Below are 24,152 nucleotides of genomic sequence, written 5' to 3' on the forward strand. Positions count from 1 at the left end.
TCTGTTTCCTATACTATCATAGTTATACTAATTATTCCTTCCCTCTTCCCAAGAGTCAATTCTATATGATAAATGGTATTTTTAGAGAAGAAAAATAATCAGTATATGTTTGTCTTTGTATCAGCTCATGCAGTGTCTTGAAAACACTAGGTGCTTAATAAATGTTAAATTAAATTGAATTGCTTTGTATTAACTGCTATGTTGTCAGTGGTTTAGGAACCTACAGTCTTGCAGCTTTGAGCCAATGGAACTTTCCAACTGGCTGAAGGAACAGAATCCAGAAGCAATTTCTTCTTGCTCAGACTCAAACTCAGGTCAAAAACAAGTAGGACTTAGTCCAGGGAGACAGTCATCAGACTTTACTCTGGAACAGATCATTCTGAGAGCACTGAAGCTTACAGGTCCTTAGATTGATCCTGAGGTATTTGAATAATACAACACTATAGAGCCCAAGAAAGTAGCACCAGGAAGAACATAGATCTTCCCTTAGGTAAGGCAGAGCCAATCCTAACAGTAAGACTTGGAAGAATAGGCAAACAAACCAAAAAATTCCTATTATGGTAGCAGGGACACTAAAGACACAAATTCAAAAGAGAATGATTCCAGAACATCTGCAAGTATTGCTTCAGAGAAAAAAAAACAACTTGGGTACAAAACTAACCAGAATTCTTGGAAGAGATGAAGTGAGAGTTTAAAAAAAATTTTAAGATTTTTTTAAGGTGTTTTTTTTTTTGCAAGGCAAATGGGGTTAAGTGGCTTGCCCAAGGCCACACAGCTAGGTAATTATCAAGTGTCTGAGACCGGATTTGAACCCAGGTACTCCTGACTCCAGAGCCGGTGTTTTATCCATTGCACTACCTAGCTGCCCCAGATTTTTTTTAATAAAGGAAATCAGACCATTTGAGGAAAAACTGGAAAAGAGTTAAGAACTAAGGAAGGAAGAAATGAAAATGGAAACCATAAGTTTGGTACAAGAGTTACAAAAATCTTGTCCAAGCAACAAACTGTTTAAAAATTAGAATGGACCAAAAAGAAGCCAATGACTTCATGAGGCAACAGCAAGAAAGATTAAAAGAAAATGAAAAAACTGACAAAAAGAAAAAGGAAGCTCTCAAAAAAATTGAGAAGAAAATTGAGAATCATTAGACTATGAATGTTGTGATTTAAAAAAAAAGACTTTCAAGAAAATCTGAAAAGATTTTTCTGGAGTTAAGTTATTTCAAGAAATCTGAAAAGAAAATTATCTAGCTTCTAGGAATGAGAGGACAAAAGGGAACTAGAAAGTATCCACTGGTTTAGTTCTGAAAGAAACTGCAAAGGGAAACATCATAGCTCCAGTAACAATAGTCAAAATCCAGAGCTCCCAGGTCAAAGAAAAATTACTGCAAGCAGCCAGAAAGAAAAAACTGAAGTACTAAGGAGACATAGGATAACATTTGATTTAGTAACCACCACTATAAAGGAATAGAGAACTTGGAGATATTCCAGAAGACAAAGGATATGGGCTTATAGTTGAGAATAATTTAACCAGCAAAACTAAGCATCAGGAATATTCATCTCACTCTAATTCAAAACCAGCCTGAGACACTTAGAGCCTGGGCATGTCTCTTAATCCTATTTGCCTTAATTTACACATCTGTAAAATGAACTGGAGAAAGAAATGGCAAACCACTCTTTGTCTTTGCCAAGAAAACCCCTGATGGGGTCACAAAGAGTCAGATATGAGTGAACAACAACAACAACAACAACAAAGGATTCCTAATGAAAAGAACAAAGATTTAGAGAAACTTTGAAGTTGAAACTCAGGAGTGAGAAGCAACATTGAAAAGCAAACATGAATGAAGAATGATAAAAGGCTAAAGATAAACTACATTCAAATACAGAAAGAATTAATGCACATGTACCCTATGAGCAATATCATCATTAGGATTCATAGAAGGAATCCAATTAGGTAATTAGGTTGTCTTATGTCTTGATGATCTTAAGAATAGAAAGATGAGGGTACATTGAGAATTGGGGGGTCAGCAGTAGGAAGGAAATGGAAAACTAGGGAGAATTATCTCACATAATCGCAGTACACAAACATTTTTACAAACAGAGGAGGAGTTTAATACTTAAGCACCATTCTCATCTGAAATAGTCAAAAGAAGGAATAACACACAAGTACACAGTTGGGTACCAAAATATATTTTATTTACCAGGGAAAGGGACAAGAGTAGGAACTGGGGGGGGTAGATTAAAGGAAAGATTGATCCTAAGTAAAACAGTCTAAGGAAGTGCAAAAATCTTTTTTAAGGTGGTGAAAAATGGGAATCTAAAGGGATACCCATACATTGGGGAATAAATGAACAAATTATGCTATGGCTGTGACAGAATGCCGTAGAGCTCTTAACACTGCAATGAGTAATTGAGATTTGAGAAGACAAAAAACCATGTTACCCACTACCACCACCTGATAGAAAGGTGAAAGACTCAGAATGCAGAATGAGACAAATATTTTTAAAATAATGGTCAATGTGGATTTGTTTTGATTGACTATGCATATGTGTAATAGGCTCTGTTTTTCTTCTCTTTTCAAGGAGGATAGAAAGATTATGGTGGGAGAGTGAGGTTAATCTTAATTGATTCAAAATATAGTAGATATCAATGCTCATTCAAATGGCCTATTTCCTATTCTTGCTGCATACCTGATCCACATGTTTTACATGTTCTCAAAACCAGTGTTTTTAAAATAATCCTTGTGCACAAATCATTGTTGGCGGCATGTTGTTAATCTACATATGTCCATCATGTACTTTTCCATTGCTATTGAAATACATTTCTGAAGAGTGAGAATAACTTGACAGGGAGCAGCTTGAAATGGAAAGTAATTCAGGGTGACAAGTTTAAAATAAAACTATTTAACTCCAGAATGAAGATAATTTCATGGAAAATGACTATAATTCTATTACTAAATGTCCATGGAACACAACTTTTTGTACATATTTGGCTATCTTCATATGATCATCTTCACAGAAGGCTGTCATTGATCCCAGGAATATAAATAGTACAAACAGCTCAAGTCAAATTTAGGATTAAAAAGCTACTTTTGAGAAAGAAAAAGTATTTTTGTAAAGATAGAAGAGGGTTGATCAAGGATCCTTTATCAAGTAAGTTCCACTAAGTTATTTGAAGAAATTATATAAAATCATCAACTAGGGGCCACTGATATACCTAGGCTATTCTTTAGGGGAAGAAAAAAGGTGAGGGAGAAAATAGGAAAAAAGAGTAGAAAAGGGAGAAAAGATGGAAAGAGACATACAGAGGTGAGAAAGAGAGAAGAATGAGGAGGTATAAGGCAGTGGTAGAACTAGAGTTGGTAGAATGTATTGATGTTCTACAGTTACATCTGCACCTTTGGGTTTTGTTCATTCCCTAATGAATTTTCAGGTTTAATTAAGGGTGGAAATTGTCCTCATTTCAAAAAACTGCCTTTCCTGATTTTTCTGACTAGGGCTGGATTTTGGATGGTATTCCTGAAACTAGAGAACAGGCCCTAATGATACAGACATCTGGAATCTCTCCCAGGCATGTCAGTAAGTAGAACTCAGGTTCACATATCCACATTCCTCCAATACAGAAACAAAATAGAAAATCAGCATCTTTAACCTATTTTCCTTTCTCCCCTCCCCCACTTTTCTTTCTAGTTGTGCTGAGTGCTCCAGACACAGTTCTGATTGAGAGAAATCTGGGCAAACGAATTGATCCTCATACTGGAGGTAATATTTTTGGGAGCTCCTTGAGAATGGAAACTTTTTAATTTTTTGTTTTTGTTCTTTTGCAAGGCAAAAATAAATTGCCCAAGGTCAACTAGGTAATTATTAACTGAGTTCAAATTTGAACTCAGGTCCTTCTGGCTCCAAGGCCAGGAGTCTATCCATTGCACCACCTAGCTGCCAGAGAATGGAGACTTTTTGCCTCTTTATATGTCCCTAGTACACAGCACAGTGCCTGGTTTACTTCTGCAGATGGGCCTCCTCCAATGGAGAATTTAAAAAATAGTATAATAGACACAATTCATACCAAGATTTTAGAATCAGTCTTGGAAGGAAACTATCATATGTAATAGTAGACCCTTCTTTCCTTTGTCCCAGTTCTGTTCTTAGATTCATAAATCCATAGACTCTTGAAATGTGAGAGACAAATCTAATTTAGCATTTCCCAAACTTAATTTGACAATTCAATTGAGCAAATATTTATTATGAACCTACTATATATAAGTTTTGGTCCTGAGTATACAAAGGCACAATGGAAAAGTCAAGAACTTACATTTTATTCCACTAGGAGAGTTTAACATGTGCAGAGATAAGTATAGTACAAAAACAGTTGAGAAGGAAAAGTACCTGAATAAATGTGGGGCTGAGGAGGAAGTAACAATGGAGTTGATTCCTGAGGGAAGTTAAGGTGAAGATAAAGGCAGTTAGCCAAAAAGTAATTCCAAAAATGGGAAACAGCTTGAGTACAAAGTTTGGAGATGGAATATTGTCCACTCCATCCCATATTTATTGAATGAATATTTGAATAAATATTGAGTTATAATCAATATAGATGAAAAATTTCTAAGTTTTATATTACCATAAGTTTAAGGTACAAAATAGAAAATGTGGATAGATATTATATATGGTCCCCAATGATCAGAGCTTTGGTGATTTAAAACAATGGTCTTTTGTTGTTATAGATTCTTTCCCTGTCACCCTCCTTTTTTTCCTGCAGAAGTTTATCATACAACTTTTGATTGGCCCTCGGAGCTGGATGTGCAGAACCGGCTGAGGATACCTTTGGGTATCTCCGAGGAGGAAACTGCCAAGAGGCTCATGGAGTATCACAGGAACATTACTAGAATTCTCCATACTTATCCTAAAATTTTGAAAGTTATCAGTTCTGACCAGCCTTGTGTGGATGTCTTCTACCAGGGTAAATATAAACTTGTGGCATCATTTGAAATATTTCAGAGCTATTCCAGATGACTGTCAAACTACAGTAACATCTTATTTTATTGCATGTCTTTATACCAATTTCTTGTGTGTTTTCTATATAACTCAGCTCCTTGACGATGGGTACTTTTGCCTCTTTTTGTAACTCTAGTGCTTGCTAAAATCCCTGTACTAAGTAAATAGTAGTTGCTTGATAAATGTTTATTGATTGATTGATTGACTGATTGAAGAGAAGAAGATAGCCACATTGATGTCAGCAAGAAATGTTGAACCACCCTATCTAAGATTAGCTCTAAATGGAAAGAAAAAAGAAGATATTTTCATTCAAATAACGAGGGAACAAGGGAAGAATTCATGACCAAAAGGGGAACAAAGAGAAAAAACAAACAATAAAATATAAAAGTTTATTCATAAAAAAACTGATGCAGATAAAATTAGGAGAGAAATCAATTATTGTGAAAAAAATTTTGCAGTTTTTTGACAAAGGTTTTATCTAAGTTATATTAAAAATAAATTAAAATTTATAAAAATGAGTGTCATTTCCCAGTTGATATGAATAGGCAGTTTTCGAGAGGAAGAAATCTAAGTAATCGATAATTATATAAAAATGCCCTACATCACAAATAGAGAAGATACAAATGAAAACAACTATGAAATTTCACCTCATATCCATCAGATCAATAAGATGACAAAAGAGGAAAATAGCAAATGTTTGATTAGCTTCAGGAAAAAGGCATACTTTGGATATTGCTTTTGGCTGTGAATCATTTCAACTATTTTGGAAAGCAATTTTTTGTAACTATTTCTCCACCCATTCCCTTCCCCCTCCTTGATCCCCCCCAAAACAAAAACCTTTGACCCAATGCCATTTCTAGCCTCATTCCCTAAAGAGATCGGTGAAATAGGAAAAGGACTAACCTGTTCAAAAATACTTAGCTATTTTTTATAGTGGCAAATTACTGGAAACTAACAGGATGCCTAACAGTTGGGTAATGACTAATAAGTGATGATATATGGGTGTAATAATATTATTGTGTCATATGAATTGATGGAAAGAATAGTTTTGGAGAAACCTAGAAAGACTTATATAAAGTGATATAGAGCAAAGTGAATAGAACCAGGAGAACAATTTACATAATAATAATGTAAAAAGGAATAAATTTGAAAAACTTAAGAACACTGATCAGTACAAAATTCTGGAAGCCCAATAATGATGTATTCCACCCAATAATGATGTACTGGCAGGAAGATGCAGAATGACATTTACATTTTTAGATATGACCAATGTGGAATTTAATTTGCTTGAACTATGCATATTACATGTTTCATTTTTCCTTTTTTTTCCTCCCAATGCTGAAAACAAGGGAGGAAGAGAACCCAAAGCTTGTTAACTGAAAAAAAATTTTTTCCAAAGAAATGATAGGGAATAGAAAAACTATAAGAATAGATTCAACCTCTCAAAGTTGAGGTATAGTTCAATAATTGTCCTTAGCCATAAAAAAAGGGAAATTAAGTTCAATAATCCTGTTTATTCAAAAAAAGAACATAATATATTTTAGAAATATTTCCATCTCTAAGGATCAACATTTTAAAATAATCATTTTTTTTTTTCCTGTGAAAAGACTTAAAGGCTCAGCTTTCAGTTACCTGGAAAATTCACTTGTTTCCTAAAGGTATTATATGCCTGAGGAATGTCTGTATGTAATCTGTTAACACAGGCAAAACACTGTAGAAAACTAAGGCAATTATCTGAATAAACCTCTTGAAGAAAAAAATTAGATTTCGAGGGATTGAATTATCCAGGTCAGACTCCCATAGCATTCCCCTCAATCCTGTTACTCCACCTAGCTATCCTCAGGACATTTAATTGAAGTTATCATATGAAGGAGTGATGAGTAAGCTGATTTGTTTCAATGAGTTTTCTGAAGCTTGATTTTACCTGAGTGATATTTGAAGTATAATCTTATATTTTGAAATTGAAAAAGAAAAAGTCAACTAGCAACTGAAAGCTAGACAAGAGAATATTATACTTTTAAAAATCCAAGTCTCATGATTAATTATAATTTTCTAGTTATTTTGCATCTCAAAAGGATCTTTAACTACAAGCACTGTACTTCTAAGATAAACTGGGAAGTTTATATTATGCCATGATTCTAAATTTATACATTAATTACTTCCAAATTACTTAATTAAATTTAAAAGTTTGTATGATTGTTCATAAAGAATTCATGCTTGGAATTGTAAATAAAAATGTGTCTGAATATTAATTATTATTAATTAATAATGTAGAGAGATAAATTAAATTGAAAGAAAAAATAATCTCTAGTTTGTTTCCCCCCTCCTCTCTGCAGTGTATCAACCAGTCAGATATTTTTAAAAGAATAATTAGATATTGAGACTGTCTGGGGGAGCATTATTTCTAATTAACTTAGTTATTTACTGTAAATTAAGCACCATTTGTAAGCAGGCTGCTTTGCCTATAGTGTGTATGCTTTTAGAAATTTTGGATTATGAAAAGGATTGAGGGTAAAGAATATTACTTGGTAAGCTTTCTCGTTTTTCCTTGTTTGGGGAATAAATGCAGGCAACATGTTACAGTGCAAAGAATATTAATTCTATCCTCATCTCTGATATTTACTAGCTATGTTACTTGGGGAGGGGAAGTACAGTTCACAGAATGTCTCTGGGCCTCAGTTTACCCATCAATAAGAAGAGTAGATTGAACTTAAGACTTGAGATTTGAGATTCCTTTCAGCTGTGCCATTCTGTGAGCTAAAGATTTCTATCCAGTTCTAATGTTTTATGTTCTACATTCTGCAGACTAAGGGCTCATCCAGTTATTGTGTTCTATCATTCCATATTCTCAAGGCTCTTTCAATCCACTGTTCTATGTTCTAACACTCAGTGTTCCAAAGTCTCTTCTAGTTTTAATGTTTCATATTCTCAACATTCTATGGACTAGGTTGTTCTATTATAACATTCCTTATTCTCAGAACACTTCCAGATTCATTGTTCTGTGTTTTAACAATGTGGTCTAAAGTCTCTTCTGGCTCTAATAATTTATGTTCTGATATCCTTTACTCTTGGTGACTTTCAATTCTAACATTCTGAGTTCTCAGTTTCAGTCTGACTTCAGTCTGGGTTCTAAGGATCTGTGAAGATTGTTGATTATGAAATTTCCACAATTTCAACACTAGGTAACAGTTTCATTTCTTGAAATCAGGGGCATCTGCATCTCTGTATCTCTTTCTTATGTTCTTTCACCAAAGAGAACCCAGAAACACCATTTAAAAGGGTCATGGAAATAAGGACCAAAGGGCTCTTGTCCTTCCTTATAAACAATTGCAAATTGACTGCAAAGCCAGAGTCCCTACTCCCTCAGAAGGTCTGGTAAAGGGGAAGGGGATCTGGTTTCAACAGGGGCGCCTGCCACCTTATAAAATGCCTGCCGTTAGATGTCCAAAGTGTCTGCCTTTTCATTGGACTGCTGAGCCTATCTCACTTCCCCAAGTTTTCGTCCCTCTGGTTTCAGGTGGTCTCTCTTGTTTTCTCTCATGACTCCCTGGCCCCCGAAGCAACATTGCTGTGATAGTCACCTCATTTCCAGGAGCATCTCACCTCTGTGTTTCCATTTCTCTTTGTTCATCAAATGGCACACACACCCTAGTCAGTCCTGTGGAGCTAAACCCCACCGTCTCCCTGACCTATTTGATCATCATCTCTTTGGGGACCTGCAACCAAGTTTGTGTCACTGGAGTGCAGCTGCTCGGATTATTCTTCACAAATCCTGCCGTCCTTTAGAAGTTCCCAGGAGATAGGCCCTTGGACTAATAAATTTATTAGAACCCTCCATCTAATACCAGATATGATCAGTAGAAATCAAAAGCAGATTCTGACAAGAGAGAACAGAACCAGTCTGGGGGCTTCATGCCACCCTTCTTTTTCATGCAAATAATAATAATAGGAATAAAGCATGAAGAAGTCCACAATGCTGTTTGATTTTTGAGAAATCACAGTGCGATGCCATTCATGTACAACCTGCATACCAATAATAAGTGTTTTGAACATGTAGGAAAGCATAGCCCATGAAAGTCACTGTATATTATAGAGATTGCTGGACAGTGCTCAGGTGCTTTTGTGGCTTCTCCTGAAATTAATTGCTCCCCTCCTTGTCCCTCTGTCTTTCCTATGTCTTTCCACGGAGGGTAGAGTCCCTGAAATATAATTATTTTTCCCCTGCGGCTCTGGTGACTACTAACTGGAGATACAGAGTTTCCATGGAGTTATAAAAGAAGGAAATAATTGTTTTCACTAAGAAAGGCAGAGCAAAGATGTGGCAAGAGGGTTTACATTTTATTTGGGACCTTGAATTTATTATCTCTCTATTCTTTTTCTTCAGCTCTGACCTATGTCCAAAGCCAGCATCGGTCGAATGCTCCTTTTACTCCAAGGATTTTGCTTTGTGGACCCATAGGCAGTGGGAAAAGTCTACAGGCAGCTCTCCTTGCTCAGAAATATGGTATTATTAATGGTAAGTTTCCAGTAAATATGTTCTTTCTCCTTTCCAACTTTTTTGGGGGAGGGGTGTAATCATTTAACTTTTTTCTTTCCTGCTACATGTTCACAAAAATTCAGTTCATCTTCAGAATAACTTTTCCCCCTGAAAAATATTACCATAAAAATATTAACCAAATAAAACCATATATCCAAGACCAAGTTGAACATTTTTCTAGTTGTCATTTTTATACTATTTAGAGTAGTCGTTTTTCATGTGTTATACATCAGAGATGTCCTCATACTTTGAATTCTCCATTGAAATCATGAACCTCACAAAATATGAACTCTTTTTTCATTTATTTATTTATTTCCTGATGTCATGCAACAACCCCAGCCCATGGTGGTGTTTACAGGCCAACATCTTTTGAACTGGATGGAGACTTTTTCCTGTATACCATTTCAATAAATATTTCACCAGGAGGAGAGAAAATATTGAAATGAGCTCTCTCGGCCCTTCACAGGGTAGTCCCAGGTGGCCTTAGATGCCAGCATGTGTTAAAAAGCATAAAGAATTTGAAAGTCAGAGGAAATAGCACCAGTCGGGGCAGTGTAGTTGGTAAGAGTTCAAGGCCCTGCCTCAAACTCTTTGCAGCCCTGAAGCAACTGCCTTTTTATATTTTAAAGATAATATGTAGTTACACAACCCTGTCCCCTACTCCACTTTCAAGTCTTGAAAGTTTCTAATGAATCTTAGCTTAATAAAGGCATTTAAAAACTCAATTTCTTTCACTTTACACACCAGGGTTAAGTGTTTCTATGATTGCACATCTAAAATGAATTACTGCTCAGTTAAATCATATTATATTTGATCAGTTGAGATACATATTCTGGACACATTTTACTTTTCCTTCCCACAGTAATAGGTTTTTGGTTTCTATAAGTCAAATTGTCTAGATAGTACATCCTCTATTTCATTTTGCTTATATGATCAGTCTTGTAAGTTTTTTTAATAACTAAAATCCAATTGCAATCAATAGTGTGTTCTGGCATTTTGTCACAAACGAATAGGACATGTAGAGTCATCCTTGGTTTAAAGATGCTTTTGTAGTTTGTAGCAAAGAGTTATAGCAATCAGATTAAAGAAGATCTGATAAAGTACAAATTGTGCTAGATTAAATGAGTAGATTAATGAAATGTTAGTTTATTCTTAAGGAATTACCACTGTGCTCTATTTTTATCTTGTGCAATATATTTCTTTCAGTAACATTTTTATTTTAATTCTTTCTCCATAAATAAATTGCAAGAAATAAACTTAGCTGATGAGATTTTAAAGAAACTAAAAATGACCCATCATCATTTTTCCTTTTCATGTTTTCATTTCTTGATACTATGTGTTATCCTGGGCAATTGAGGATTTTCATCTATAATTTTATAATTTATAACACTATATTTATTGATTAATTTATGATAATATAAATAAACTCAGTTCAGCCAACTACGATTTGGACAGGTGGCTAACATATTTACAGAATTTCTATGCTGAGAAATAGAGTTACTATGGCAAGTTAAAAAGGATTTTTTCTAAGTGATAAAGCTTTGTTTTCTGTGCTAGCCCTTTCTTTGTCGCCATACACATTTACTAACTATCAAACCACACCTCTCATCATTTTCTTAAAAACTAAGGAAATCAGGACAAATAGATGGCACAGTGGATAGAGCACAGCCCTGGAACCTGAGTTCAAATATGGCCTCAGACACTTAATAATCACCTAGCTGTGTGACCTTGGGCAAGCCACTTAGCCACTGCCTTGCAAAATATAAAAATGAAAAACTCCCCAAAACCTAAGGAAATCAACAGGACCAAACTTCTAGTCAGTCTAGACATACTAAGTAGCTATTGTCTATGGATCCTCATATGAGACTCTAGAAGTGGATAGATACAGCTTAAAAGTCTTCTTTAGATACCTCTTCCAAAATTTGAAATTTTTATTGAATTAATACTTTTTATTATATAGGTTGTTGTTTTTGGATTAATTTTAGTCATGTTTGACTCTTCATGACCGCATTTGGGGTATTCTTGGCAAAACTATTGGAATGGTTTTCCAATTCTTTCTCCAGATCATTTTATAGATGAGGAAACAGGGTTAAGTGACTTGCCCAGGATCAGATAGTAAGTTTTTGAGGATGGATTCAGGTACAAATGCAATGAAATTAAACAAAAGAATCTTGAATCAGAAACACAAACAGTACCATCTTAGGAAGGCATGGAACTGAACTGAGAATGAATCCTCTTCTGGCATCTTGCCTAATGTCACTCTATCCTTTGCAATTGTCAACTTATATCACTTTAAAAACTTTTTTTTTTTTTTTTTTTGGTTTTTGCAAGGCAAATGGGATTAAGTGGCTTGCCCAAGGCCTCACAGCTAGGTGATTATTAAGTGTCTGAGGCCGGATTTGAACTCAGGTACTCCTGATTTCAGGGCCAGTGCTCTATCCACTGTGCCACCTCGCTGCCCCTAAAAACTTTTTAAAACTTATATTATTTTGTATAAAAAAATCACAAAAGCAAAGGGGCCTTAGAGGATACCTATTCCAATTTCTTCCTTTGAAAGATGGGGAGGTGGAGTTGTGAAGCTAGCCCAACTTAATGATTTTTATTAGTGGACTTCAGATCTCTGAACCCCTGACTTGATGCTTATTCAACTATATCACACAGCCTTCTTTTTATGTAATCCTAGGGCCAACAAGAACAACAATACCAACATCACTTGACCTCTCTCTTTTTTTTTTTAGGCTTTTTTGCAGGGCAAATGGGGTTAACTGGCTTGCCCAAGGCCACACAGCTAGGTAATTATTAAGTGTCTGAGGCTGGATTTGAACCCAGGTACTCCTGACTCCAGGGCCGGTGCTTTATTCACTGCGCCACCTAGCCGCCCCACCTCTCTTTTTATCATCTCAAATCCTATTTTATTTTTTCCTTCCAAACTTGCAGAATATTTATGATGAAATATGATATTCTTTTTATTATTATTATTAGAGTAAGTTAGTTGTAATACAATTGCTTTCTATCATTACATACTCATGATGAACAAAATAATGGGTAATAAAGGATTTGGTAAATAAGTCCTTAGTTTTTGCCTGTAATTTCATGAGTACCATCTGCTTCAGGTTCAGGTATGAAAAAGGTATGATTGGCAAAGGTAAGAAGAAGGTTAGACTTATGCAAAAATCAACTAATGTGAAAATTTAGTTTCTTGGCTTAATAACCAAATGACCTTTCTTATTAATAGTAAGCTCTGCTCCTAAAGATGATATTGTCTTTAAATGGTTAACAATTTAACATTACTGGTCATATTTTGAAAATTACTCACCATGGACCACCCTGTCCTAGAAATTATTTGTTGATGGAAGGATCATCCCCATAAGTGGCAATTGACTCATGGACCCCTAATAGTTCCTACCTGATAATATTATTAATACAAGTATTCAGTACTCATTATTCAGAATTGTTCTTACTCATTTTCAGACTGGATATTGTTTGTTCCCACTAAATCAGGAAGTATCAAATTTTGCTCTGTAATTCGAGTTTAAACTAAGCCCTCCTGGATTTCCTATTTTTGGTGACAACATCTTATTAGTGTCTTTTGCCTTCCATTTTTAATATGTTCTTCACCAAATGCATTCCTTTTCATTCCACAACTCTGGCTGCTCAGTTTCTGTATGATATTTGTTTTGCTTGGCCATACTCTCATATGAGAAAAGCCCTTTTATTTTTTTCTGTCTGCAGTGACCTTTTTCTACCAAGCAGCTTTGGGGCTTATTTTTCTCTTTCTCCCATCTTATTTAAAATTTAACCTATGTCTTTCTATTTCTCTTTTCCCTCAGTCTGTTGTGCACATCTGCTGAAAGAAGAAGTTGCAAAAAAGTCGGCTGTTGGAGAATACATTCAGCCATTTTTTGAAAGGAAAATGAAAGGTGGGTCCTATTACCTGTTAACCACCAAAGGGTTACAGGTCCTCTTGAGAAATAATCCAGTACCTCTCAGACTCTGGGGGCTACAATGGGGAAGAATAACCAGGTGAGTCACAAAGATGGACTATTTCATGTAAAAAAAGATTCATTTGCTTTACTCATGAGTAGCTCCTGTATGCATTTAAGTTGGATCCTCAAGTGAGGCAAATTTATGGCTACTGACCTGCTTTGCAGTAAAGGTGATTGTTCCTAATTTATCTCATTCAGAATTTAGAACCAGAAAAGGCAGGTTAGTTAAGTTAGTCTCCTCATTTTACTCACAGTGAAATGGAGGTCCAAGGAATTGAAGGAAATTGCTCAAAGTGGAGTGGGTTAGTAGAGGCAGACCCCAGATCTCTTAACTCTTAGACCAATGCTCTTTCTTAAACAACATACTTAGATTGTAATATTGGAAGGGAGAAAGTTCCCTATTTCAAACAGATTTTTAAAAGTCTGTTTCCTTTGTGAACTTGAAATTTGATTTTTGACTGTTTTAGGTAGATTTAGATATCCACTTGCCTAAAGGTAGGGAGAATAAAAGATCACTCAAAGCTCCTGACAGAACTATGATATTTAGTATACCAATCTCAGTGACCCATGGGGTTAGATGCCTCTTCCAACTAAGGGACTTTTTCTTGGAATTCACACAGAGAATGCTGGTGGGGCCTATAACTTCTACCCAAGGAGACATGGAAGATTCTTCTCAATTGGTCTAGGCTTTTGTGCCTCCACTCCCATGGTAGAACAGAACTCTGAAGAACAACATTTTCAGCAAAACTTATGTTTGGTTCTTATCCCAAGAAGGACTTGAAGGGTTCTTTCTAAAAAAGATACTCATGGTCAGAGTATATTGCTATTTAACTACTCCCCCCACCAAAGAAAGGCTTAAACACAAAAGACTCATAATCATACATTGGCAAATCCTTAAAGCATCATACAAATATTTAAGATGAAAACAGGAATTTAATTTTCACCCCAGTTCTGAACTGTCTAACACTTCTAAACAACTTTCAAAAATGTTTTATCTTTTGACAAGACAAAGCATGACTTTGCCTCATTTTCCTCTCAGAGGATAGATAGCTTTTCCTCCAAGAAGCATTGTAGTAGCTACAGGGAGCACCTCCCACAGGGCAGTTAATACCAACTACAGAAGCCAGGATTTCCAAAGCTCCCAAAGGAGTTATTGGGGTCAAAAATCCATCTCTTAATATCACTGTTTGGTCATACTGTTTGCTTAAGAAAAGCAAAAACAAAAACAGAAGAGGCTGCTAAAGCCTTGAGATCCAGTCTCAGGTTCACCTAGACAAGGACATGTTCTCTTAACTGCTGAAAGGATCAGAAGGAAACTTTTCCCTCCTCTGAGAAAGCCCAAGGGATAGCTGTCAGAGTTTCCCAAGTTAAACATTCAGAAGACAGGAAGAAGAAACTGAAGTATTGGCTCCCTCTGAAATCTGCTGAATGGATAGCTCTTACTGTTCAAAGACCTATCCTTTTTGATGGTCTCCACCACCTTCTGCCCCTGTCATGGTGGGTAGGAGAGAAGAGGCACCTGGAGACCAACATAGAGGCCTCTGGTGGTGTTTATTCTTTTTTAAACATGCCTTCTATCAAGTTGTTAGTAGAAAGGGCAAATGTGTCACCACCAGAAGGGGCCCAGCTCTAGGGGCATCAACATGTGATACCAGGCATGTTCCCTGAAAGGGATGACCACCGTTAACTTTAGATTAAGAATTATTAGAGAGTTTACGTGTTTTCTCTGCTGTGAAAAGTAGAAGTAAAGTTTCTGATAACTACAAAGCAAGAAGAACTGAAATTTTCTACAATATTTTTTTGTGGCAAGAAATCTAGAGATAAGATTCTGCAAATATGAAAGATTTTATTTTTATTTCATTTCAATTTTTCTTTTTTTGTAGTTTTGGTAATGATTATGATTCAGTAGTTTGAACTATCAAAATATAAATTGCATAAAGGAAGACTTGGGACTTAACGTAAAGGATAACTTTTAAAATTAGGGCTGTCCAGAAGTGGAATGAACAACTGAGGAAGTTCCCATCTTAAAAGAGGCAAGTGATATAGTGAATACAACATTGGACTTAAGAATCAGACAATCAGACTTGAGTTCGAATTCTACCTCAGCTATATAACCTTGGATAAGTCACTTAACCTCTCTTTGGCTCAGTTTCCTCATCTATAAAATGAGGATAATAAAAATATTTGCCTTCCAGGGTATTGAGATATCTTAAAGCACTTTATAAACCTCAAAGTACTTTACAGAAGATTATTATTATTATTATTATTATTATTATTATTATTATTATTATTATTATCAAATTGAAACAAAAACCAGATGACCACTTGTTGGGAATGTTGTAGAGAAATGTTTTTGGTGCATTTTTAAAATATGAGTTCAAGTTAATGATGGTGACAAATTTTTGCTGAAAGGAGAAGAGTGTTGCAGGAAGATAATGTTCTCATGAAATTTAACTTGTAAATCTCAACCTAGTAATTTTTTATTAAGATCTCAATCTCTCTCTCTCTCTCTCTCTCTCTCTCTCTTTCACCAGATAGAGTATCTAATATCGCAAATTTCTGAAAATGGACTGCCCTTATTGTCCTTTCATTTCTCAAAAAAAAAAGATCCCTGTGAATGGATATATCTCTGTGAATTTGCATTTTACCCAAAGAAAGTTTTGGGTTATTAGAAAACTCCTTCTTTGAAAGCAATTTCAGGTTCCAGGATGAGTTTTACAGAGAGAAAATGGGAATTCTAATGTGCTTTTTGAAATAATAACAGAAAGGTATAGAGTAGGAGGTTTTCTCAAGTCACCTGAACATGAAAGTGGCTTAGGGAACACTTCCTAAATAATCCATGGAACCAAGGAAATAGTATGATTTCTTGTCCTTCTTTCATCTTGACTTCCCTTTCCAGAAAGAGTCATTCATAGGATCTTTTCTTGGAGTTTATTTGGAGCAGCATCAAAACAGACAGATGCTATTTTTCTTCCCACAATTTGTCTATTCAACACTATTCCTCACTTAGTAAGTCTTTCCAAGCCTCTCCCTGTTACATTTCATCTCTTTTATCATGTTGCCATCTTGATTCTGGTGTTTATCTAGTCAAGGCATTCATTGTGGAATTTAGGCTTCTGTTTTGGTTGTTTTTCTCAGTTTCATAGCAAGGTAGAGGAGACACTTCCTTATGCCTTTGATAACAAGATAGAAAACTACTGACAAAACTATGGCTTAACTTTTTACATATGATATTAATAAATATATTCAAAAATTCAAGCAAATTGTCCCCAAAGGCTGAGGCCACTTCTTACCCCTGCAGAAATACTTTCACATAGTTGACAAAAGGATACATCTCATGATGTCACTGCAGCATTCAAAAATCAACAATTAGTGGCTCTCCATTGCCCAAAGAACAAAATACCAACTTATAGGTTGAGATTTAAAGCCTTTGCCACCCCACCATTTGAGCATCATTTCACTCTGTTTATCCTTTGCTCAGTATATCTCAGATAAACTGAATGATATCCAGGCAAACTGGATATAAAAATATCTCATTCAAATTCAGTGAAAAATCTGTAGTGACCAGGATGTAAAAGATAGTCTCAAGCTAAATATGAGAACCTTTACAGCTGAGATGTAAACATTTTAAGTTTTACTTAAATGGAATGGTTAAGCAACAGAATAAAGTCAGCACTGGATCTAGAGTCAGAAAGTCTCTGATGCTGAGTAGCTGTGTGACCTTGAACAAGTCACTTAACCTCTATCTCAGTTACCTCAAATCTAAAATTGGGATCATAATAGCAACAACTCTCAGGATTGTTGTGAAAATCAGATGAGATAGAATTATTATTAAAATGCTTAATGTAGTGACTAGCCCATAGCAGGCCTTTAACAAATGCTTGCTCTTTTCTCTTCCACCTTTCATACTTACACATCACTTCATTTGTAGAACTTTACATCCATGAATAGCAAATCATTTCACATATGTGTATTTCATAATCTATCTTTCAGTTCTTAGAAAAGAGATAAATCAGTAGTCATAGCCTTGTGTAGTTCTCAAACTTTTAGAATGTTAGCAAGGTCAGTTAAAGTGACAATTGAAATATGAAGGATGTCAACATTTCTGTGTGAACTGTTGGCATTATGGGCCTTGAAAAACCTTTGATCTCATAAGGTTTTTAATCATAGTTTAAATGATATGATTGGTTGACTTTTTTCCCCTCTTAAGTAACTGGATCATTTTAAATTTTAAAATCTTTGATTTGATCTAGGAAAGGATTCTTCGAGGTGTGAGCAGGCAAAATACAGGAAGAAAAATGGGATCTTTGGGGCTGGTGTTAATCTAAAAGATGATCTTATCAAGACAGGAGTATAACCTAAAAGTTGGTTTCATGGGATTATTTGGAGATAACTCCCTGAACTACAATCACCATCATTGTAAATTAAGGAAACATCAAACCTCCCTCCCTGATATTGTCAGAATAAATCATTTAGTTTTTGTGAGCATCATGAACCTTTTTGTAGAAATACTGGCGACTCAACTTCTGTTCTGTCATGGATCCATTTGTTAGTCACTCCCTTCCTGTAGATAAATCTTAGTGAAAGGATTTGTTTTAAAGTAAAATAAGCATATATGGCTTTAGTTTGAGGAACTGAGGAATAGCATCAGATGGACTTAGTGCCAAATGAAGTTGGAAGCAGCTAGGTGTTACCTAGTATTGTTGAGTCAAGTAGACCTGATTTCAAATCCTGTTTTAAATATTTACTAGCAGGATGATCCTGGTCAAGTCACTAAACTATTCTCTTCCTCATTTTCTACCTTTATAAGCAAATGTAAAGTGCTTTGTAAATGCTTAAGTACTTTCCACTATTCATCATCATCATCATCATGAAATCTAGGTTCAGATTTCAGCTCTGCCAAATGCCTGACTTTGAACCCATTACTTTAATTCTCTGGGGTTTAGTTTCTTTATCTTTAAAATGGAGAGGAGAAGGATCTCTTTTAGCCGTGGCATTGATTCCCTGAAATTTCTCCAAAGCAAATCCAGAGCTCTTAATTAATATATCTTCCAATACACTGTTTAATATAGCACTGAATAAATGATGCAAGTTGGCAATGGATGAGTGGTCAACTAATAGCTCTGCTAGTCATTGGTTTATTTTTCTTCAGTAAAGTTGCATAAACCAAAGCAAATCAGAGTATTTTCAGATTTACCTTCAGTTTGGATAAAAAAATTTTTTAACGAAACACAAGGAAAGTTGGCTACCAATTTAGCAATCAGGTAATCTCAGATCTTGTGTTCTATGCTAAAAATATACCCTCAAGCTTGTTGTTTATTTAGACAGTACATATCTACAAAATTAAAGATCCCAAACTACATCCTCAAAATTAAATATCCCAACTTACAACTATCATATCTCAATAACAGTTGCAATAAATTTTGTCATTTCATTAGTCTTCCTCTCAAAGGCATAACGAAGAATGAATTGACATCAGTAAATACTAACATAATCTCATTAGTAGCCCTCGAAAAAGCCTTCAAGAAAACTAAAGTTTATTTGCTGAGAAGGGGGGAAGAGAGTTTGGCATGGAACTTTTCTGTTACCATTTAAGTCAGGGAGAAAGGTGAAAACAATCCTCACTAGGATTTAGTTTTGAAGAGAAGTTCAGACTGGAAACTGCTGACCTATTTAAGCAATTACAACTTTAGCAGTGTAGAATACTTGCTATAGGCAACCTGATTTGCTACCCAAGTTGACTGATTCATTCATTATTCTAGAACATTCACTCTACATTTATTAAATATCCATTATGCACAGAGTACTCTACTAGTTTATGGGGAAAATAGAAAAATCAAGTCATTCTCATGGATCATGCTAGGTATTCATCTCAATTTTCCTTGACATTTTGTGGATCCCAGTAACATAATGTTATAACTGGAAGCAATGTTAGAACAATAGAGAATGTTGGAAAGGACCTTAGACATCACCTGGTTCAACACTCTCATTTTGCAGAGAAAACCAAAGCCTCAGGTAGGGAAGTGACTTGACCAAGGTCAAGAGTAGATTTTTCTGAATCTCTCCTTGAGTCATTTTCTCCTTTTTTTTCTTCAATGACTTCACTAAAGATAGTCTCACATTAGGTGATGAGGAGTCACTCAAATTGATTCTCCTAAGATCATAGTCATATAGCCTATATGAATTCTCCTTAGCTGCCACCATGGGATTCTGTGGTTCAGGGGTGAGCATCAAGGCTATCCCTTTACAGGATAGAGTTTTAAACTCTTAAATCCTGACCCAGTCTCTGTTGAGGTTGTTTGATCTTTATTTTAAATCACCAGTGTGCTTTCAGATCTAGAACTGATGGTAGAAAGGAGGACTCAAAAGTCTTATCTTCAAGATTCCATATAGATCCTCTGCAAAGCTTCCCTGATCATTGCTACCCTGTTGGTAGTTCTTTCTTCTTCCTTATTTCTCTTGGATCGAACTTACTTGCATCCAAGTAGTATCTACCAACAGAAAGGACTAGAGGAAAAGGTCTGTTTTGATTTTATCTTTGTTTCCCTCACATCTAACACAGGACCTTGCTCATAGTAGATTTAAGTGAATAAACTCTTGGGAACTTATCTCTGAAGACAAAAATCTTGATTTTGGAATATGCATATATATGTGCATATATACATATTTGCATGTATTTATAGATATAGATAAAAATCATCATCACCACCATCACCAAAATTATTATCCTTTCCCCATTGAACAAAATAATTATCACATCATTCTCCTCAAAAGGATTTGTTGCTTTCCATCCCACTCCTCAGTTTTTGTCTTATGATGTTATAACTACCTTCTGACTTCTCTAGACTTACTTACATTTTTTTGGGGGGGGGATCTTCATAGATAATTCCAACACCTTCCAATTTAGTATCAATTACAAATTAATTACTGTCCCATTTACTCATATCTTCACACTTATTTGGCAAGAGGACCCAAAGGTCCTACCTTAAACTTTGTCTTAAATCTTCTCTTTTGGGACCTTGGCTACAGCAGCATTGGATGAAGTGATTGAAGGATGGTAATTGGTTTTTTTTCCCCTTTTGCTGAGTTATATGTGTCCTAGACTTTGAAATATATAGGTCTGACCTCCTAAAGTCATTCTGACTATAGCTGCAGATTGAATAGCAAATTTATTCCCCAAGGGTTTAAACACATGCTCTTTATGCAGACATTTCCCATTAAAGTCAATAGGTGTTTGGTCTGCATATGAAGAATGGTATTGTCTTAAATCATGCAATTTTCATTGCTGTACATCTCTGTCACTTTTACAATGGTAGAATACAGAGTTAATACCAACTCCAGGTGTTCGATAGAATTAAGTACTCAGTTGTTTATGTGTCACTTAAAATTAGGCTCCTGGCATTGATAGGTTCCTAGTATGTCTGGACTATTGACATCACAAGTCGGTATTTTCCCATCCTTGGAAGTAGAGATGATGTCCTAGTCATTGAGTTCTAGTCAGCTTCTCAGTTGATTTTTAGGGTGCTTGTGTTCTTGACTGTAGCTTTTCCTAGGGAAGAGTGAGGGTTCTTAAAGCATAACATTCTTTTTTTCTTCCTGTTTTTGTCCTGAATATAAAAGTCAATAGTCGCCCCATCACACTGTGGTCACCACCCCATTAAGAAATCCACTGCCCTTGATGTAAGTCTAGCTTATAGTTAGGGAGTTCTATCCATCAATTTTGGTCCAGACCCTAGTAGGAGGTAAGAGCCCCACCTTCAGATTTCTGAGTCCAATTAGCTGCACCTCAAGCTCTCCTTAGTCCAGAAAGGTTGCCTTCCATTGAGACTGTGGTAATTGTTTTCTCTTCCTCATTTTGCTTGGTTATCTCTGGAGAATGGCTGCCCAGGGAAGATATTAAAAACAGCCAAAGGCATATCTTGTCCTTCTTGGTTGAAGTCTTTGCTCTGAGCGTGTGAGATGTTTGTCTTTATTAATGAGAGGCAGACTCTCGAACTTGTTGGAATAGTAAGGTCAGGAAAATGCCCGGATGATTATTCATTCAGCCAGGAATTTCTGAGTTAGGCTCTGGCTTCTCACAGACTATTTCTCTAAGAGCTGAGCTGGAGACAACATCAGTATGTTCAGAGCCTCGCAAAAATGTCTTTGTTGGGTTTTGTTTTGTTTTTGTTTTTACCAGGCTGCAATAAGTCTTTAATCCAAACCTCTTCAGGCCCCCTGCCCCCATATTCATGCCTCACCCCCATCCTCATCTAAAGCAGGGCAATCACAAAGATCTCTGAATTCCTCAGAGTCTTTTGCAGAGACATACTTATTTTTGGTCGGGAAAACAGCTATTTAGTTGCTGTAATGGCTTTTCTCATTAAAATGCAGATCCCGATGCACATAGAGGATAGATGGGAAAATAGATCAACAGATCGGAGGTGAACCAAAATAGCTATCTTCCCTCCCCTCTGTGTTCATTAGATATTTCCATCTGGGGAAGGGGGTCTCCCTAATGATGTGGCTCACCCACGAAGGGGGAGAATGTGGTGCAGGGAGAAGGGAAATAGATTTCCTAATTTCCAGCCGCGCTGGAAACGAGCTATTGTGCTCAACATTTTAACTTGAAGCGATTATGAAGGTTTTCAAATTTGACTTCGCAAAGACCGGCCCCCAGGATGATAATGATGAGCCCTTCGCCAAAGCCTTCATTTCTGACGGTGAATTAAAATTCTCATCACTAAATGCGCGCTAAAGATTCGACAATAGGCCAGCTTTTCTCTTTTGTTAAAAACTTGCAAAGAGTTGCTGAGTTGAAAGGCAAAGTAAATCTTTCTATCTGAGGAGGCAAAGCTGAATGTTATTCCTTGTTTTTAACAGCGCTGTATTGGCGAGCTGCAAGCTGTCTTAACACGGGAGAGAGACCCGTAGGGACCTCTATGCGATTTCAGCAAGTCTTTGCATGCAGCGTGTTTGTACTAGCTGAAGAGAGCGCATGACTCTCTAAATAATTTACAAGTTGATTAATAGACTCACATGGGTATAATTAGAAGAGGGAGAGACAGTGGATACAGTAACCGGTACAGTGCTTGGGGGAACAGGAGACTTTATTTTTTTAAAGAAACTTTCTAGGGTGCTGGGCGTTTGAAGATAAGTTGGGAAGAGCTCAGTGCCTCTTCTCTTTTGAAGTGGAAATAGGACAGTTTGAATCCGTCGAGTTTAATTTTTCACAAGCTTTAGGGGCCCCGCAGTGCAACTCCCTTTTTATTATTGAGAAAATTCTACATTTTCTTTCATTTTTCTACACACACACACACACACACACACACAAATATACGCAGTCCAAACAGTAAGTAATAAACAGATTAATTTGCTCTTTTATTAAATGGAGATTTTATTCACCTCCCCAACACATGCAGATACACATCCTTTTGCCCACCCCTGGACAGAGCCCCCAATGTAAAGTTTCCTATAGGTGTATTAACATACACCCCTTTAATTTATGCATTTTAAAGAAACCCTCACCTCTGTTTGACAATGCTTTTGAAGTAGCTTCTTTTTTCAAGTCAAACTTTTGACTTTTCCACTGGGATTGCTACAAAGATTTCTTTATGGAAAATAGGTAGGAGTCGTCTTTTTTTTTTCCAGTTGAAGAAAATCTGTGGCCAGGGTAGTCAAAAGGAGAATTATGTTTTAAATACTGAAATTTCTGTTAATGAAATGAGGGTTAAATTTCTTATTTCATCAATAGGTTCATTTGACAGGATAGTCCTTTCCATGGTTGTTTTTATATCTTCAAATCATGATTTACTAGATATGGTCATCAAAAGGTCAGAGAAGGCTGGGAGAAACCAAGGCATTGATTGAATGGTTCATGAAATACCAAGCATATTTTTGGTCTTATGAAAGTATGTGATTTTTCTCCTTGTTTTAATTGGAGATGTCCTGGAAATTCTTCCTTCTTTCTCCATGACCATAGTGGCTATGGAGAAAGAATAACATTCCAATCTATTCAGCTATGAAATTGGTCTTGACAGGCAGTAGCCTACAGAGAACTAAACACTGTCTCATCCAGCTTGGAAGTCCCATGGCAGAGCACAAAGATATGACACTAGGCCCTTCCTCAAGATACCCTCCAGATCTCTTTTCAGAAATTCTAATTCCTGGTTTATTTAAAACTCCCCTAGCTTCTGACAATGTCCCAGACAGGTGAAACTCAAATAGGTTTCTCTTTTGAAAATGGGTTTTCTTCCATGGAACCACTCCAATATAAAAGTGATAGTAAGATCTTGTTGAATGGAATGTGACACTGAAGATTTTAATGTAGAAAATCCAGTACAATCACATAGCTTAGTAAATATATGTGTATGATGATGACACCAACTTATGAATGGGCATATTAGAAGGTAGAGGGCAACATTAAGTAACTATTACCTAAAAGCTTTTGTACACCCTCCCTCCCCCCAAAAAAACCCTACAAAATAAAGGGAATGGAAGAATCAACCATTATCAATGTCTCTTTAAACATCTGAATTTTCTTTTATTATCACCAAGGAACTTATAATATCTGAAAATCTGAGTCTGAATTGTCTAGGTTGGACATTTTATACAGCCTAACTTTACTATCACTACTATCAAGAGTACAATAAATTAGATCTT

The 24,152-nt window shown here is 35.9% G+C and overlaps 1 protein-coding gene across 7 annotated transcripts in view; it reads left to right on the forward strand.

The window, feature by feature from the left end:
• Positions 1-24,152, forward strand: part of AK8 (adenylate kinase 8) — a 159,635-nt gene that overhangs the window by 71,299 nt on the left and 64,184 nt on the right. For all 7 annotated transcript variants that reach the window (XR_012473565.1, XM_074210830.1, XM_074210832.1 and 4 more), the window contains 5 exons: positions 3,494-3,575; positions 3,687-3,758; positions 4,753-4,953; positions 9,373-9,504; positions 13,356-13,445. Coding sequence is in view for 6 of the 7 variants with exons in the window: in XM_074210830.1 (XP_074066931.1) it covers positions 3,494-3,575; positions 3,687-3,758; positions 4,753-4,953; positions 9,373-9,504; positions 13,356-13,445 (577 nt within the window). In the remaining variant the exon portion in view is untranslated. The remainder of the gene's footprint in view (positions 1-3,493; positions 3,576-3,686; positions 3,759-4,752; positions 4,954-9,372; positions 9,505-13,355; positions 13,446-24,152) is intronic.

The sequence above is a fragment of the Macrotis lagotis genome, chromosome 1 (assembly GCF_037893015.1).
Source record: "Macrotis lagotis isolate mMagLag1 chromosome 1, bilby.v1.9.chrom.fasta, whole genome shotgun sequence".
In the NCBI taxonomy this organism is placed as follows: Eukaryota; Metazoa; Chordata; class Mammalia; order Peramelemorphia; family Peramelidae; genus Macrotis; species Macrotis lagotis.